The sequence below is a fragment of the Pristiophorus japonicus genome, chromosome 15 (genome assembly GCF_044704955.1).
Source record: "Pristiophorus japonicus isolate sPriJap1 chromosome 15, sPriJap1.hap1, whole genome shotgun sequence".
Classification (NCBI taxonomy): Eukaryota; Metazoa; Chordata; class Chondrichthyes; family Pristiophoridae; genus Pristiophorus; species Pristiophorus japonicus.
In genome coordinates, this window is record NC_091991.1 from 97,145,047 (window position 1) to 97,159,399 (window position 14,353).

The 14,353-nt window shown below is 46.7% G+C and overlaps 1 protein-coding gene across 3 annotated transcripts in view; it reads right to left on the bottom strand.

The window, feature by feature from the left end:
* Positions 1 to 5,806: 5,806 nt before the first annotated feature.
* LOC139280923 (lysine-specific demethylase 7B-like) overlaps positions 5,807 to 14,353 on the bottom strand; it is a 458,954-nt gene continuing 450,407 nt past the window's right edge. For 2 of the 3 annotated variants that reach the window (XM_070900731.1, XM_070900732.1), the window contains 4 exons: positions 12,506 to 12,711; positions 7,404 to 7,501; positions 6,432 to 6,708; positions 5,807 to 6,255 (listed from right to left, as the gene is read on the bottom strand). In XM_070900731.1, coding sequence (XP_070756832.1) covers positions 6,167 to 6,255; positions 6,432 to 6,708; positions 7,404 to 7,501; positions 12,506 to 12,711 — 670 coding nt within the window. In that variant the 3' untranslated portion in view covers positions 5,807 to 6,166. Of the gene's footprint in view, positions 6,256 to 6,431; positions 6,709 to 7,403; positions 7,502 to 12,505; positions 12,712 to 14,353 lie in introns of those variants that run through there. The other variant, XM_070900733.1, reaches the window with a different exon arrangement.

Here is a 14,353-nt window from a genome sequence, read left to right on the forward strand (position 1 = left end):
TACCAGATTACACTAAGCTATTCAACTTATTTGTGCATCACAAGTCGGGTTTTGCATAATCTGTTTTGACTCAGTTACATGGGGACAGGCAGCGACCGGTAGCATATTTCAGTACCCAACTAGACCCAGTGGGACGCGGACTACCAGGATGTCTTCCTTCATTGGCAGCAGCTTATTATGCTATGCAACAGGCTCAGACAATAACTCTAAATCATCAGACCATTTTGTATATCCCACACTCTGTCGAGATTTTACTTACTAAGTGTGCCACCCAACACCTAACCTCCGCAAGAACCACTAAATAAGAGGTCGAACTGTTATCAAATCCGAACCTTATCAAAAGATGCACTACCTTATATCCAGCCACTCTACTCCCCACGGAAGACGACGGCGAACCCCATTCATGTGAAATGGTAACCGAATTAGTGACTAAACCACGTATCAATCTAACAGATGTACCAATGTGTAACCCTGATCTAGTGTACTATGTTGACGGATCAGCCCTACGAAATGATAGGGGCCAACCTAGAGCGGCTTATGCAATTGTAACTCAGTTTAATGTTGTCGAAACAGCCTCTCTTCCAGACTCCTTTTCAGCCCAACAAGCCGAATTGTTTGCGTTAATTCGAGCCTGTATTCTGGCTGAAGGACACACAGTTAATATCTACACCGACTCCAGGTATGCTTTTGGGGTATCACATGACTATGGACAAATTTGGAAGATTCGCGGGTACCTGACTTCTTCAGAAACCCCTATCAAAAATGCAGAACAAGTGGAAAATCTCCTGCGAGCCATTCAATGCCCCTTGAAACTTGCCATTATCAAATGCCAAGCACATACAGGCCAGTCGAATGAGGTGGCACTTGGGAACGCCAGAGCTGATAATGCAGCTAAGTCAGCAGCTCTGTCAAAAGGGGGGATGCAGGTGTCATTGAAAAGGGGGGATGCAGGTGTCATTGTTCCCACTCAGGAAAAATAATTGCTCAGACCCGCCACCCACTATTAATGACGTGCTGGCCTTTCAGACACAGGCCAGTACGGAGGAGGTGGTGACCTGGACGAAGGATCAATGTTATAAAAATCCAGAAGGAATATGGGTTCACCATGACGGCCGCGTGGTGGCCCCTAGATCCTTACTTCCATGGATTGCCCGATGTGTTCATACATTCACACATGCAGGCAAAGGGGGGATGGCAGATTATATTTTGGCAACTTGGTATGCACCAGGTATTTCGGCAATTGCAAAACAAATCTGTGAAAATTGTGTTACCTGTCAGACAATGAATCCGGGTAAGACAGAAAAAGTGGAATCTGCCTCCCACCCAAATCCAGTCGGGCCTTTTGTACATTTACAAATGGATTTTATTGAATTACCTATGTGTATGGGATTCAAGTATGTATTAGTTATTGTAGATGTGTTCCCTAGATGGATTGAAGCCTTTCCATGTAAGAAGGCTGATGCTACTACTGTTGCTAAATGTTTGTTAAAAGAAATCGTACCGCGCTTCGGAATTCCTGCTAAGCTTTCTAGTGATAACGGCTCACATTTCACGGGAACTGTTATAAGGGAAATGTGTAAAGCTTTGCAGATTAATCAACGTTTTCATTGCAGTTATCATCCACAATCAGCTGGACTTGTTGAAAGATATAATGGAATGCTTAAAAATAAGCTGGCAAAACTATGCAATGACACTGGACTAAAATGGACAGAACTGCTGCCCTTAGCTTTGATGGTAATGCGATCTGCAACCAACAGAACAACAGGCCTGTCACCGCATGAGATAGTTATGGGACGTCCCCAACGACTATCTTTTACAGCACCATTTACTGCAAAACAGATGGACATCCACAAAATGGAGGAAAATATGTTGAATTATTGTATTGCACTAACCAAATGTATTTCCAGCTTTCATTCACAGGTAAAGGAAGCCCAAATCAAGCCAGCGGAAGGGAAGTGTCATAACCTGGAGCCAGGGGAATTCGTTTACATCAAGATTTTTAAAAGAAAAAGCAGTCTACAGCCAAGATTCGAAGGACCATACCAGGTCTTGCTGGCGACCAATACTGCAATTAAGGTAAAGGAAAGACCAACATGGATCCACGCATCCCATTGCAAACGGGCACCCGACCAAGAGGAAGGGAAGAAGGAACCAGAGGAACAGAAAAAGGAAGACTGAATAAGGAACTGTATGGACTATGGGGACTGATGGTGCTGGGCTTGACAGGGTTTTACTTCGCATTATTGATTACACCAGAGGTACAGACCCGCCACCGAAGGGAATTGCACGTAAACGTATTTATGGCACTGAGTCATAGGTATGCTCAAGAAAGAAACTTGTCGAGTTGTTGGATATGTTCCCATGTACCTGTCCACTCCGAAGGGGATATTCCCCTGAGATCTGTCCCCTTTAACGAATCAGAAATGGTAGAATGGTTGACAGTGCAAAATAGGACAAACCTAACTAAGGGGCCAGAAACGAAGGAGCAAACAGAATGGAGGTCGGCAGGGTATAAACTTACAGCCTTCCAGGAATGGTACCAGCCCAATTATGCTAATAACCATTAGCCTCCCTTCCTAAGCATTACTCCCAGAATAGGAAATCCTGAAGATATAATATGCCTAGTGAGTAATGAGACTATAGGACCAGAAATGGGACGCAGCAAGTGTTCCCAAATGATTAAATGGCAAGCCACAACTAATCCCACTGAGAGAAAGATAGCAACCGTTGGCTGGACAACGGTCCATAACAAAGCCCCAGGTGAAGGGTGGGAAGGTGAGACCACTCGAGTCGGGATAGTGCAAAAGGACCAGGAGCTGACGTCCTATAATTGCACCTACTTTATTTGTGGCCATAAAGCCTACCCATGGTTACCAGCCAACTGGACAGGGTCCTGTTACTTAGGATATGTGGTACCCCTTATCAGATCAGTAAAGACTCTAAGGGAGGCCTATGGAAGTCACAGATTTAAACGGGATTTGACGTGGCTAAACGGAATATTCAAGATAATGGTGCCACCCTATGGAATAGCATCGACCGAATGGCAGTTACAGGAACTGGCTAACTTAGTCGAATCAGTAGCCAACGCAACTTCCCAAGCCTTTGAAGGGGTAAATGATGAAATGGTAGCTATTCGAACAGTGGCTCTCCAAAATCGTATGGCCTTAGATTATCTCCTAGCCAAGGAGGGAGGGACATGCGCATTAATAGGTGAAGAATGCTGTATGTATATCCCAGATAAATCAGAAGATATCGGCAGTCTAGCTGAAAACATCAGGAAAAAGGTAATAGAGTATAAACAGACAGTTGGCCAGGACGATATCACCTTGTGGGGTTGGGCATCAGGATGGTTGGGAGCCCTGGAGAAATCTGTGGTACAGGGTTTGATCATATTCCTGCTGATAGCCTTCGCCCTGTATCTATTATTTGTCGTCATTAAGTGTTGCTGTGCCAGGGTGGGAGAAACTATGTTACCTACTGAGACCACGGCTAGAGTTATGGTAGCAACAACTGCTGAAGGCTCTTGTGTGGAAATGGAAATGGAGAGACTGTACAAGATCAGAATGGATTGAGTTGTCCTTGTGAAGGACAAAATGGGGGAATGTGGAAATGTATTTTTATTTAAGCTGATACCATACGGTATTTGTGTGCCCCTTGCAATATATATCAAAATGGAGTCCTGGTCTTTCCAGAACTTTCTGCTTTTTAGCAGTCAGCTTGCATAAACAGCTAAACCTGGTTTGAGATGGTTGATGGCCATCAGACAGCTAGGAGACAAGTCATGCTGAGACAAGTACCCCCCCATGGTGCTCTCCTATTGTCTACACGACACCAGTTCCATGTCACCCCACCTTTCCTATGCACTCCATTCCACCAACCACTATCTCTTGTAGAGACCTCATCCTTTTGATGTAAACGATAAACTGACCAGGAAATTGAACAATCCTGACGCAATACAAGACAGGTGATAGCCCATTACCTATGACTCATGGAGTAATGGCCGGCTGGCCAACTGATAACCCTGACAAAAGGAAATATCTGTGAACCATGTCAGGACCAGGATATAGTAATTAACTCTTTATCTGTATTCACTGACTGTGAGACAGAGCAATACACAGGGAGAGGCCATAACTTGGGTTTTACTGTATAAATATCTTGTGAAACTGTACCATTTCGGAGGTGTTCACTTAGCCCTTGACTGAGTGTGACCTACCCCTTGCTAGCAAGCGAATTAAAGAAACTTCTGCCGGAGCTGTAAGTGTCGGAGTCATTCTTTTCGGAGGTCGAGATTTCGACACTCTGAAGTAGGACGTGTAACCCAGCCTTTTATGTAGAAGCCTTTTGCTGAAAGTTTCCTGAGCACAGCCTCAGCTGTACAAAGTACATCAAAACGCGCAATGTTTACAGTTCTGAATCTCCACAGTGGTAACGTCTGCATCTAACCATCAAGGTCAGATCATTAATCCACTGAGCAACAGAGCTCACAGTGTGAGGGAGCTGAATTACCAACTCCCGCTATGACAGATCCAGAGCGCTACCTTGCATCATACCGTTAAATGTCCATACTCATAGAATGAGAGCAGAGAAGATGAACATTCAGCCCATTGTGCCTATACTGGCTTGATGGTTGATTGCTACACTTAGTCACACTCCCCCTGCTCTTTCCCTAGAGCCCTGCACATTTTTCTCCCTTCAAGTATTTATCTAATTCCCTTTTGAAAGTTATTACCGAACGTCCTTCAACCACCCTTTCAGGCAATGTATTTCAGATCATCATAACTCATTGTGTAAAAACATGTTTCCTCATGGTTCTTTCGTCAATCACCTTCAGTCTGGTCCTCTGGTTACAAACCCTTCTGCCAGTGGAAACACTTGCTGCTTACTTACGCTATCAAAATCCTTCATGATTTGGAACACCTCCATCAAATCTTCCCTTAACTTTCTCTGCTCTAAGGAAAACAACCCCAGCTTCTGCAGTTTCTCCACATAACTGAAGTCTGCCATTCCTGGTACCAGTCTAGTAAATTTCTTCTGCACCCATTCTAAGGCTTTAATATTCTTCCTGCAGTGTGGCATCCAGAATTGAACTGTATGAATTGACATGAAATGTTAGTGGATTTATTTTTGCTGGCAGTGCAGACCCTGATGATACAAATGAGCACTGTGCCTGTGACATTCGTTCCCTTGTTTCCATGTTGCAGCAGCAAGACTCGGTGGGAAGAGGCATAGCTGTGTTATGGAAAGCACTCGAGCTGTTGGACAGTTATTTGCGAGAAAGGTTAAGGAGTTTGTAATTTTCCCTTTGATTTCCAGATTATTGTGCTGTATTCCTTTCCCTCTGTGTAATTATAATTCCTCTAAATAAATTGGACTTCTAATCTTAGTCAGGCTGAGACTGTGAAACAGTGTTGGCGAGTTCCCTCTTTCCTAAAGAGCAGGATGGCATGTCAGGCAAACACGGTGTAAAATGTAACTGGTAATGCTGCAACAAACGGCTTCCCTCCACAGCCAGGATAAGGGTGAAGCATTGAGATGGTGCACAGGTCGGTCTACCAACAGAAACTGCACTTGGCCTTTATGAGGAGTAAGAGTAGGGAAGGGCTTTAACTGTAACATGCTTCTGATATTAGTTCCTGCAGTCCTGAAATAGCAAATCCTCCAAGTCAATTTGTTCAAATTGAACCGTGTTGAAATAGAAAAAGTTTGAAGTGTGTGGATTTCAGAGATAGTCAGACAAAAACTCTTCCTAACTGTTAGAAGCAGCTCTTCCCTGAAGCAATTAAAAGGCAAGAATTTGTCAGTTGGAAATATGGTTCAGTATTTTATATCTAACTTATTATTTTGTTGAATTGAATCAGACAAATTCCTCAATAAATAGTTATCTTTAAAAAATCATTCAAAGCTGTCAAATTAAAATGCAAATAATCTGAAAGAAATAAATTATATGACAACAGAACGTTCAGTAAAGCCAGAATACCACTAATCTTTAACCCTGAACATTTTTCAAAGTCTCATCATTTCGATCCTTTGTCTCTCCTGCTCCTCCATTATTGCTTATCTGTGCTTCAACAGTGCACGTCTGTTGCATTGTTCCATTTGAAGGGAGGCCCTGTTCATCAGGACCAGAAATCTCTTCGGCCCAATGCTGGTCTGGAACATCTTTATTCTAAAGGAAGAGACGGCCACTTTTGTTCAGCTTCAGAATCTTTCCTAGTCGCTGCTTTGCAGTTGCCATCCCTTTCTTTGGGCGCTTACCTGCCAAAGGGTTTCAATATTCAGGTTAGTTTACAACATGTAATCTCTAACAGTACAGCATTCAGACACGCTTACAGAACAGACCGTAAACTCCCCGAAGACAGACAGTAAACTCCCTCTCTCTGATGGTGAGATGATCTCTCTCTCTCTGTGATATGAAGATGTTTCTCACTGACCTTTTGTTGCCTGATTGCTCACAGGGGGTTGATTGGACAGAGTCCTCTTGCTGGATGGGTGCATGGATGGTGAAGTTGGCATTTCAGGATGTTTCTGATCTGGACACTCTCCCCAGACGTGGTCAGCTGATGACCTACACCCTACACTCAGTAAGTTGGGAGGAATTTGACTCTCGCTGTCGACCAGTTCTTCCACCAAATTCTTGTTTTCCTGAATGTTTTGCCTCACCGATGACAAACAGTTTTTTGTGAGATGTTTTGGTTCCGTCATCCATACCTAGAGACAAAGTTATCATTGAGTTACCTCAGCATGTGCTAATGTAGCTGGGTAATCTCCAAACATGCTAATTTTACCCCTTCCTAAAGGTGGGGTATGATGCCTCCGGTATCTGCCAGCTCCAAAGTGCTGGCAGCCCCGGGTGCCATTCTTCATATGGGAGTCTGGACACTGTTTGAGGAACGGCAGCCGATCCAGTCCTGACCTGGCCTGGTAGGAACCATGCCAGGAGCCGAGCCTCAGCCCTACTCACTGGTACTGAGCTCAGCACAGATCTGCTAACTCAGCAGTGACTGAAGGTCAAACCCAGGACATTCTGCTCTGGATAGTGTTATGCTATCCTGGCCTAGCCGTACTGAGGGGGTGGAACTACATAAACATAACTCGACTTTTCAATTAAAACACAACTTCCAATTAAGATAAATTGTTCCGCAAACCCCTATAACAAGAACACAGTAATGAAACAAACCATCCAATTAGGCAAAGTATCCAGTGTACAAGGATCCACGACAAGAAATTTGTATTTCTTGTATCCAAAAATATCCTAAAAGAGGTAGGACTGTCTAATGGGCCAATCAGCAAAAGCCTTAGTGGTTGCAACAAATACCGCTTCCCCAATAAGGTAAATACAAGTAGATTCTCCCTGCCCAGGTCAGAGTGCAGGTCACAGATACTCCAATCCACCAGGGTCCTACCTCTTCAGATAGTCTGGTTGCTCCACCCACTATGTACCTCACTTCGGGATTCACCGATTCACTGCTGCCGTCAGCGGCTTCCTGCTTCATAGGTCCAACTATCAAAACATAAAACATCTCTCAACATCCACCAATAACCATAATGGGGTCTGCAATAGGACCCGGTCAGTACCCCGACTCGCCACGCCCCGACCCGCCGCAAGCCCACCCCAACGTACCCCGGCCCGCCGCAAGCCCACCCCAACGTACCCCGGCCCGCCGCAAGCCCACCCCAACGTACCCCGGCCTGCCACGCCCCGACCCGCCGCAAGCCCACCCCAACGTACCCCGGCCCGCCGCAAGCCCACCCCAACGTACCCCAGCCCGCCGCAAGCCCACCCCAACGTACCCCGGCCTGCCACGTCCCGACCCGCCGCAAGCCCACCCCGGCCCGCCGCAAGCCCACCCCAACGTACCCCAGCCCGCCGCAAGCCCACCCCAACGTACCCCGGCCCACCACAAGCCCACCCCAACTCGCCGCGCCCCGACTCGCCGCAAGTCCACCCCAATGTACCCCAACTCGCCGCGCCCCGACTCGCCGCAAGCCCACCCCAACGTACCCCGACCCACCGCAAGCCCACCCCAATGTACCCCGACCCACCGCAAGCCCACCCCAATGTACCCCGACTCGCCGCAAGCCCGCCTCGCCCCGAAGGAAGAAGGAATCGTGGTAGAAGGAATCGCTGCCCACAAAACTGGGCGTGTCCCAGATCAAATTATTTACTAAGAAACAAACGACTGTACACCAATGAAATTAGTAAATGCTTCTGTATAGTTTCTTTTAGTCATTTTCAATTTTTAACAACAGGTTACTCACAGGTGGTGGACCTTAACAAAAATGCTTATATTTTTGTGATAACCCCATTTCCAGCAGTATTAATAAAGCTGCACCAGGTTACCACTCTTAAACATATAAAATATCTTCTAATGCATTTTTTTTTTAAAGTTGCGTTCCAAAACTCCGCTTGATTGGGCTGGTTCATGGCAGATTTTACATTTGGCGATATGAAACTTGAAGGGAAACACCCAGATCGCTGATTGCGGCCAAAGTGGGAACTTTAGGCACTAGAGTACTCTGTACCTTAGAACAGTTACACTGGCTGTCACCAGAATGTTAGCAGGGTTCCAAAGGTTACATTATGATGAGAGATTACATAACTAGGCGTGTATTCCCTGCAATAAAGATGGTTAAGGATTGATTTGATCGAGGTTTTTCTGATTTTGAAAGGATTTGATAGGGTAGAGAAAGAGAAACCTTTTCCAGTGGTGGGGGAGTTTAGGACAATGGGACATAACTTTAAAATCCAGGTCAAGCCATTCAGAAGAGAAGTTAGGAAACACTTCTCATGCAAAGGGTGAAGACGTGTGGAATACACTCCCACAAAAAGCAGTAGATGCTACCCCAATTAATCATTTTAAATCTGGGATGGATAGATGGATCGTCAAGGGTATTAAGAGATATGGAGCCAAGGCGGAGATGGAGATAGGATACAGATCAGTCATGATCTCATTTAATGGCAGAACAGACTCAGGGGCTGAATTGCCTCCTCCTGTTTCTATCTCCAGGACCTGATGGTTTACATCCCAGGATATTAAATGGGGTAGGTGAGGAGATTGTTGATGCCTTCATCATGATCTTCCAAAATTCTCTTTGATTCAGGATTGTCCCCTTGGATTGGAAAATCATCAAGGTCACTCCGTTATTTAAGGAGGATGGGAGAGGCAAACCAGGAAATGACGTCAGTTGTGGGGAAGTGACTCGAATCTGTTCCTGGGACAGAATGACTGACACCTCGATCAGACAGAGCCAGCAAAGGCTGAGTCATGTCTAATGAATCTAGTTGAATGTTTTGAGGCAGTAACTAATGTGGTAGACCCCCAGGGATCTGTACTGGGGCCTCAGCTGTTCATCTAGATGAGGAATAAAGAGCCATATATCCAAGTTTACTGACATCACTAAGTAGCACAGTAAAAATAGTGTTGATGGGAACAGAAGGTTGCAAATGGACATTGATAAGATTACTTGAGTGGTCAAAACAATGGCAGATGGGAGTTTAATATGGGAAACCTTAGTTACACCAGACATGGAGTATTGTGAATAGTTTTGGTCAGCATATTATAAAAAGGATATAGAGGCACTGGAGAGGGTAAAAAAGAGATTTACAAGGATGAGACTAGAACTGCAAGATTATACCCACCAGGACAGGATGAACAGGCAAGAAAAGAAAAGGCTGAGGGGTGACCTAATAGAGGTCTTTAAAATTATGAAAGGTTTTGGTAGAGTGGATAGAGAGAGAATGTTTCCACTTGTGAGGAAGACCATAATTAGAGGCCATCAATATCAGATAGTCAAGAAATCCAACAGGGAATTCAGAAGAAACTTCTTTATCCAGAATGGTGAGAATGTGGAACACGCTACCACAGGGAGTGGTTGAAGTGAATAGTATAGATTCATTTAAAGGGAAGAGAGATAAGCATACGAGGGAAAAGGAAATAGAGGATTATGTTGATAGAGTTAAATGAGGAGACTCGAGTAGATCATTAACGCTGGCATGGACAGGTTGGGCTCAATGGCCTGTTTCTGTGCCGTATATTCTGGGACGCGACTGTGACCAACAAACTGGAAGCGTTCTGCTCATGCACGCTGCGGGTTGGTCATGGGAGCGAGCTCACTAAAAAATGTTTAAAGCTGGGAAGGGGGCGCGCTGATGAGAAACGGTCGGGAAGGGGGTGAGCTGGTGAGAAACGGTCGGGAAGGGGGCAATCTGGTGAGAAACGGTCGGGAAGGGGGTGAGCTGGTGAGAAACGGTCGGGAAGGGGGTGAGCTGGTGAGAAACGGTCGGGAAGGGGGCGCGCTGGTGAGAAACGGTCGGGAAGGGGGTGAGCTGGTGAGAAACGGTCGGGAAGGGGGTGAGCTGGTGAGAAACGGTCGGGAAGGGGGCGCGCTGATGAGAAACGGTCGGGAAGGGGGTGAGCTGGTGAGAAACGGTCGGGAAGGGGGTGAGCTGGTGAGAAACGGTCGGGAAGGGGGCAATCTGGTGAGAAACGGCCGGGAAGGGGGCAAGCTGGTGAGAAACGGTCGGGAAGGGGGCAAGCTGGTGAGAAACGGTCGGGAAGGGGGCGCGCTGATGAGAAACGGCCGGAGAGGGGGCAATCTGGTGAGAAATGGTTGGGGAGGGGGCGAGCTGGTGAGAAACGGCCGGGAAGGGGGTGAGCTGGTGAGAAATGGTTGGGGAGGGGGCGAGCTGGTGAGAAACGGTCGGGAAGGGGGTGAGCTGGTGAGAAACGGTCGGGAAGGGGGTGAGCTGGTGAGAAACGGTCGGGAAGGGGGCGCGCTGATGAGAAACGGTCGGGAAGGGGGTGAGCTGGTGAGAAACGGTCGGGAAGGGGGCAATCTGGTGAGAAACGGCCGGGAAGGGGGCGCGCTGGTGAGAAACGGTCGGGAAGGGGGCGCGCTGGTGAGAAACGGCCGGAGAGGGGCAATCTGGTGAGAAACGGTTGGGGAGGGGGCGAGCTGGTGAGAAACGGCCGGGAAGGGGGCGATCTGGTGAGAAATGGTTGGGGAGGGGGCGAGCTGGTGAGAAACGGCCGGGAAGGGGGCAATCTGGTGAGAAATGGTTGGGGAGGGGGCGAGCTGGTGAGAATCGGCCGGGAAGGGGGCAATCTGGTGAGAAACGGCCGGGAAGGGGGCGATCTGGTGAGAAATGGTTGGGGAGGGGACGAGCTGGTGAGAAACGGCCGGGAAGGGGGCAATCTGGTGAGAAATGGTTGGGGAGGGGGCGAGCTGGTGAGAAACGGCCGGGAAGGGGGCAATCTGGTGAGAAACGGCCGGGAAGGGGGCAATCTGGTGAGAAACGGCCGGGAAGGGGGCGAGCTGGTGAGAAATGGTCGGGAAGGAGACAATCTGGTGAGAAACGGTCCGGGGGGGGGCGATCTGGTTAGCGTACACGTTTTTGAAAAAGCAGAAACATCATGCTTCCAGTCGTCGGAGTGCGCAGTACGCTTCTGGTTTGTTGGCAGCAGTCACTCGGTATATTCGATGTAATTCTATATAAAGTGTGAGGTCATCCACTTTGCACCTTGGATCAGAGAATTTTCTAAATGGTGAGAATTTTGGAACTGTGGAGGAGCAGAGAGAATTAGGAGTCCAAATACAGAAATCACTAAAACCTAGTGGATAGGTACAAAACATAATTTAAAAGGCTAATGGAATGTTGGCCTTTATCCCATGGGCTGGAATACACAGGGGTGGAAGTGATGTTAGTTATCTATTTCCTCTGGTGGGACAGTGCAGAACAGGGAAACATAACCTTAAAATTTGAGCTAGGCCATTTAAGGGGTGATGTCAGGAAGCACTTCACACAAAGGGCAGTGACAATTTGGAACTCTCTCCGTTGACGCCGCAGGCTAATTGAAAACGTCGAAGTGATATATTTGTGTTAGGCAAGGGTATTGAGGGTTATGGAACCAAGGTGGGTAGATGGAGTTATGATACAGCTCAGCCATGATCTAACTGAATGACGGAACAGGCTCGAGGGGCTGAAGAGCCTATTCCTGTTGTAATGTTTCTTCCCGTGTTCCTAGTACCTCCCCTCCCCATCTCTACTCCTCCCAACCAAAACCTCCCCCCACCCACCCGTACCTCCCCTCCCCATCTCTACCCCTCCCAATCAATCCTCCCTTCCCCATCTCTACCCCTCTCAATCAATACCTCCCCTCCCCATCTCTACCCCTCCCAATCAATACCTCCCCTCCCTCCCCTCCCTACCTATATCTCCCCTCCCCATCTCTACCCCATCCCAATCAGTACCTCCACTTCCCCAACTAGTACTTACCTTTTCCATCTCTAACCCCTTTCCAGCAAACTCCCCACCCCATGTCTACCTCCTTCCCAGCCACTGTCCACCTCCCCATTCCTGGTATTGAGCACTGACCCACCATCTGAAGTCCGGTGGAATTGCAGAGTCTCAAGTCCACAATTCTGCTGGCAACCAGCATTTCCCTACAATGACATGTTATCATCCACCTTGCTGAGTAACGTACAAACACATTGAAATACCCACCACACTCTGATGCTCTGGAACACGGGCTCAGCTCGCCTTTCTCCCTCCTATTAGTTCTTATGTCTTGATGTGACCTGGGAAGGTTCCTTTTATCCATGCTGTCGCTATTCTTTCTTGGGTTGTTGCGAAGGTCTGAGTACTGCAGGGCTGCCATTGACAACATGCCCTGAATGGCCTCTGCTGTGCTCGGAGATGGTGTCCGTTCCCTGAAATGCAGCAAGGAAAATTGTTGGCCGTAGGTATTGTTTTCTCTTTGCAATCATCCATCTCCCCAACTGTGTCTCTACAAGCAAGGTGACTGAACAAGCTGTTCCACCTTCAACAACAGTCACTGGTGATCTTGATTTGGGTGCTCAGGGTTTCCATGGTGAGGCAGGTGGGTTCATGCCCTTCACTGCTCAGGACTTAGTTCTACAACCCAGCTGACATCAGCAATATATTATTCCAGAAGGAGGAACATAGAACAGGAGTATTCCATTCACCCCATCAAGCCTGTTTCATCATTCAAATTCAAAGTCTGCAGATGACTTGAAACTCGGAAAGGTCGTGAACAGTGAGGAAGATAGTAACAGACTTCAGGAGGACATAGACAAATTGATAAAATGGACAGACATGTGGCAAATGAAATTTAACACCGAAGTGTGAAGTGATGCATTTTGGTAGGAAGAATGAGGAGAGGCAATATAAATTAATTGGTACAATTTTAAAGAGGGTGCAGAGAGACCTGGGGGTTTACATACACAAATCTTTGAATGTGGCAGAACAAGTTGAGAAGGCGGTTAGAAAAGCATACAGATCATTGGCAGAGTTAACAAAAGTAAGGAAGTTATGTTAAACTATTCTGGGCGCCACACTATAGGAAGGATGTCAAGGCCTTGGCGAGGGTGCAGAGGGGATTTACTAGACTGATACCAGTTATGTGGAGAGACTGGGATTGTTCTCCTTGGAGAAGAGAACGTTAAAAGGAGATTTAATAGATGTGTTCAAAATCATGAAGGGTTTTGATATAGGAGGAATTGTTTCCAGAGGCAAAAGGGTCGGTAACCAGATTTAAGCAAGTTAAGATCTGGAATGCACTGCCTGAAAAGGTGATGGAAGAAGATTCAATAATAACTATCAAAAGGGATTTGGATAAATATTTGAAGGGAAAAGATTTGCAGAGCTATGGGGAAAGGACAGGGGAGCGGGGCTCTAAAAGAGTCAGCATAGGCACAATGCTTAAATGGCCTCCCTCTGTGCTGCTTCATTCTCTGAATTAGATTATAGTTCTGTACTCTGTACCCCAACTCTGCTTACCCACCTTTGTTCTATATCCCTTGATACACTTACCTAAAAAAAACCCTATCAATCTCAGTCTTGAAAATGTCAGCATTCAGATTTTTTTTTGGGTGGGGTGGGGGGGAAGGTTCCAGATTTCCACTATCCATTGTGTGAAAAATTGCTTCCTGCTTTTACTCCGAAGTGACCCAGTTCTAATTTTAAGATGAAGTCCCCTTGTTCTAGATTCTCCCACCAGAGGAAATGTAGCCTATCAAATTCTTTAATCATTTTAAATACCTCCATTACATAACCGTATAGATTCAAGGGAATACACGCCATGTTTTTGCAACCTGCCCTGTTACCAGTCTGGTGAATCTGCACTGTACACCCTGTAAAATCGATTTATTCTCCCTGAGGTTCCAGAACTGAACTCTGTGTTCCAGATGGGGTCTCACCAGAGCTCTGTACAGCGGTAACATAACTTCGTCCCTTTGTATTCCAGCTCCACTGAGGTAAAGGCCAACATCCATTAGGCTTTTTACAAAGTATTTTTTGCAGCAGAGAAACAGGCCATTCATCTGAAAAGGT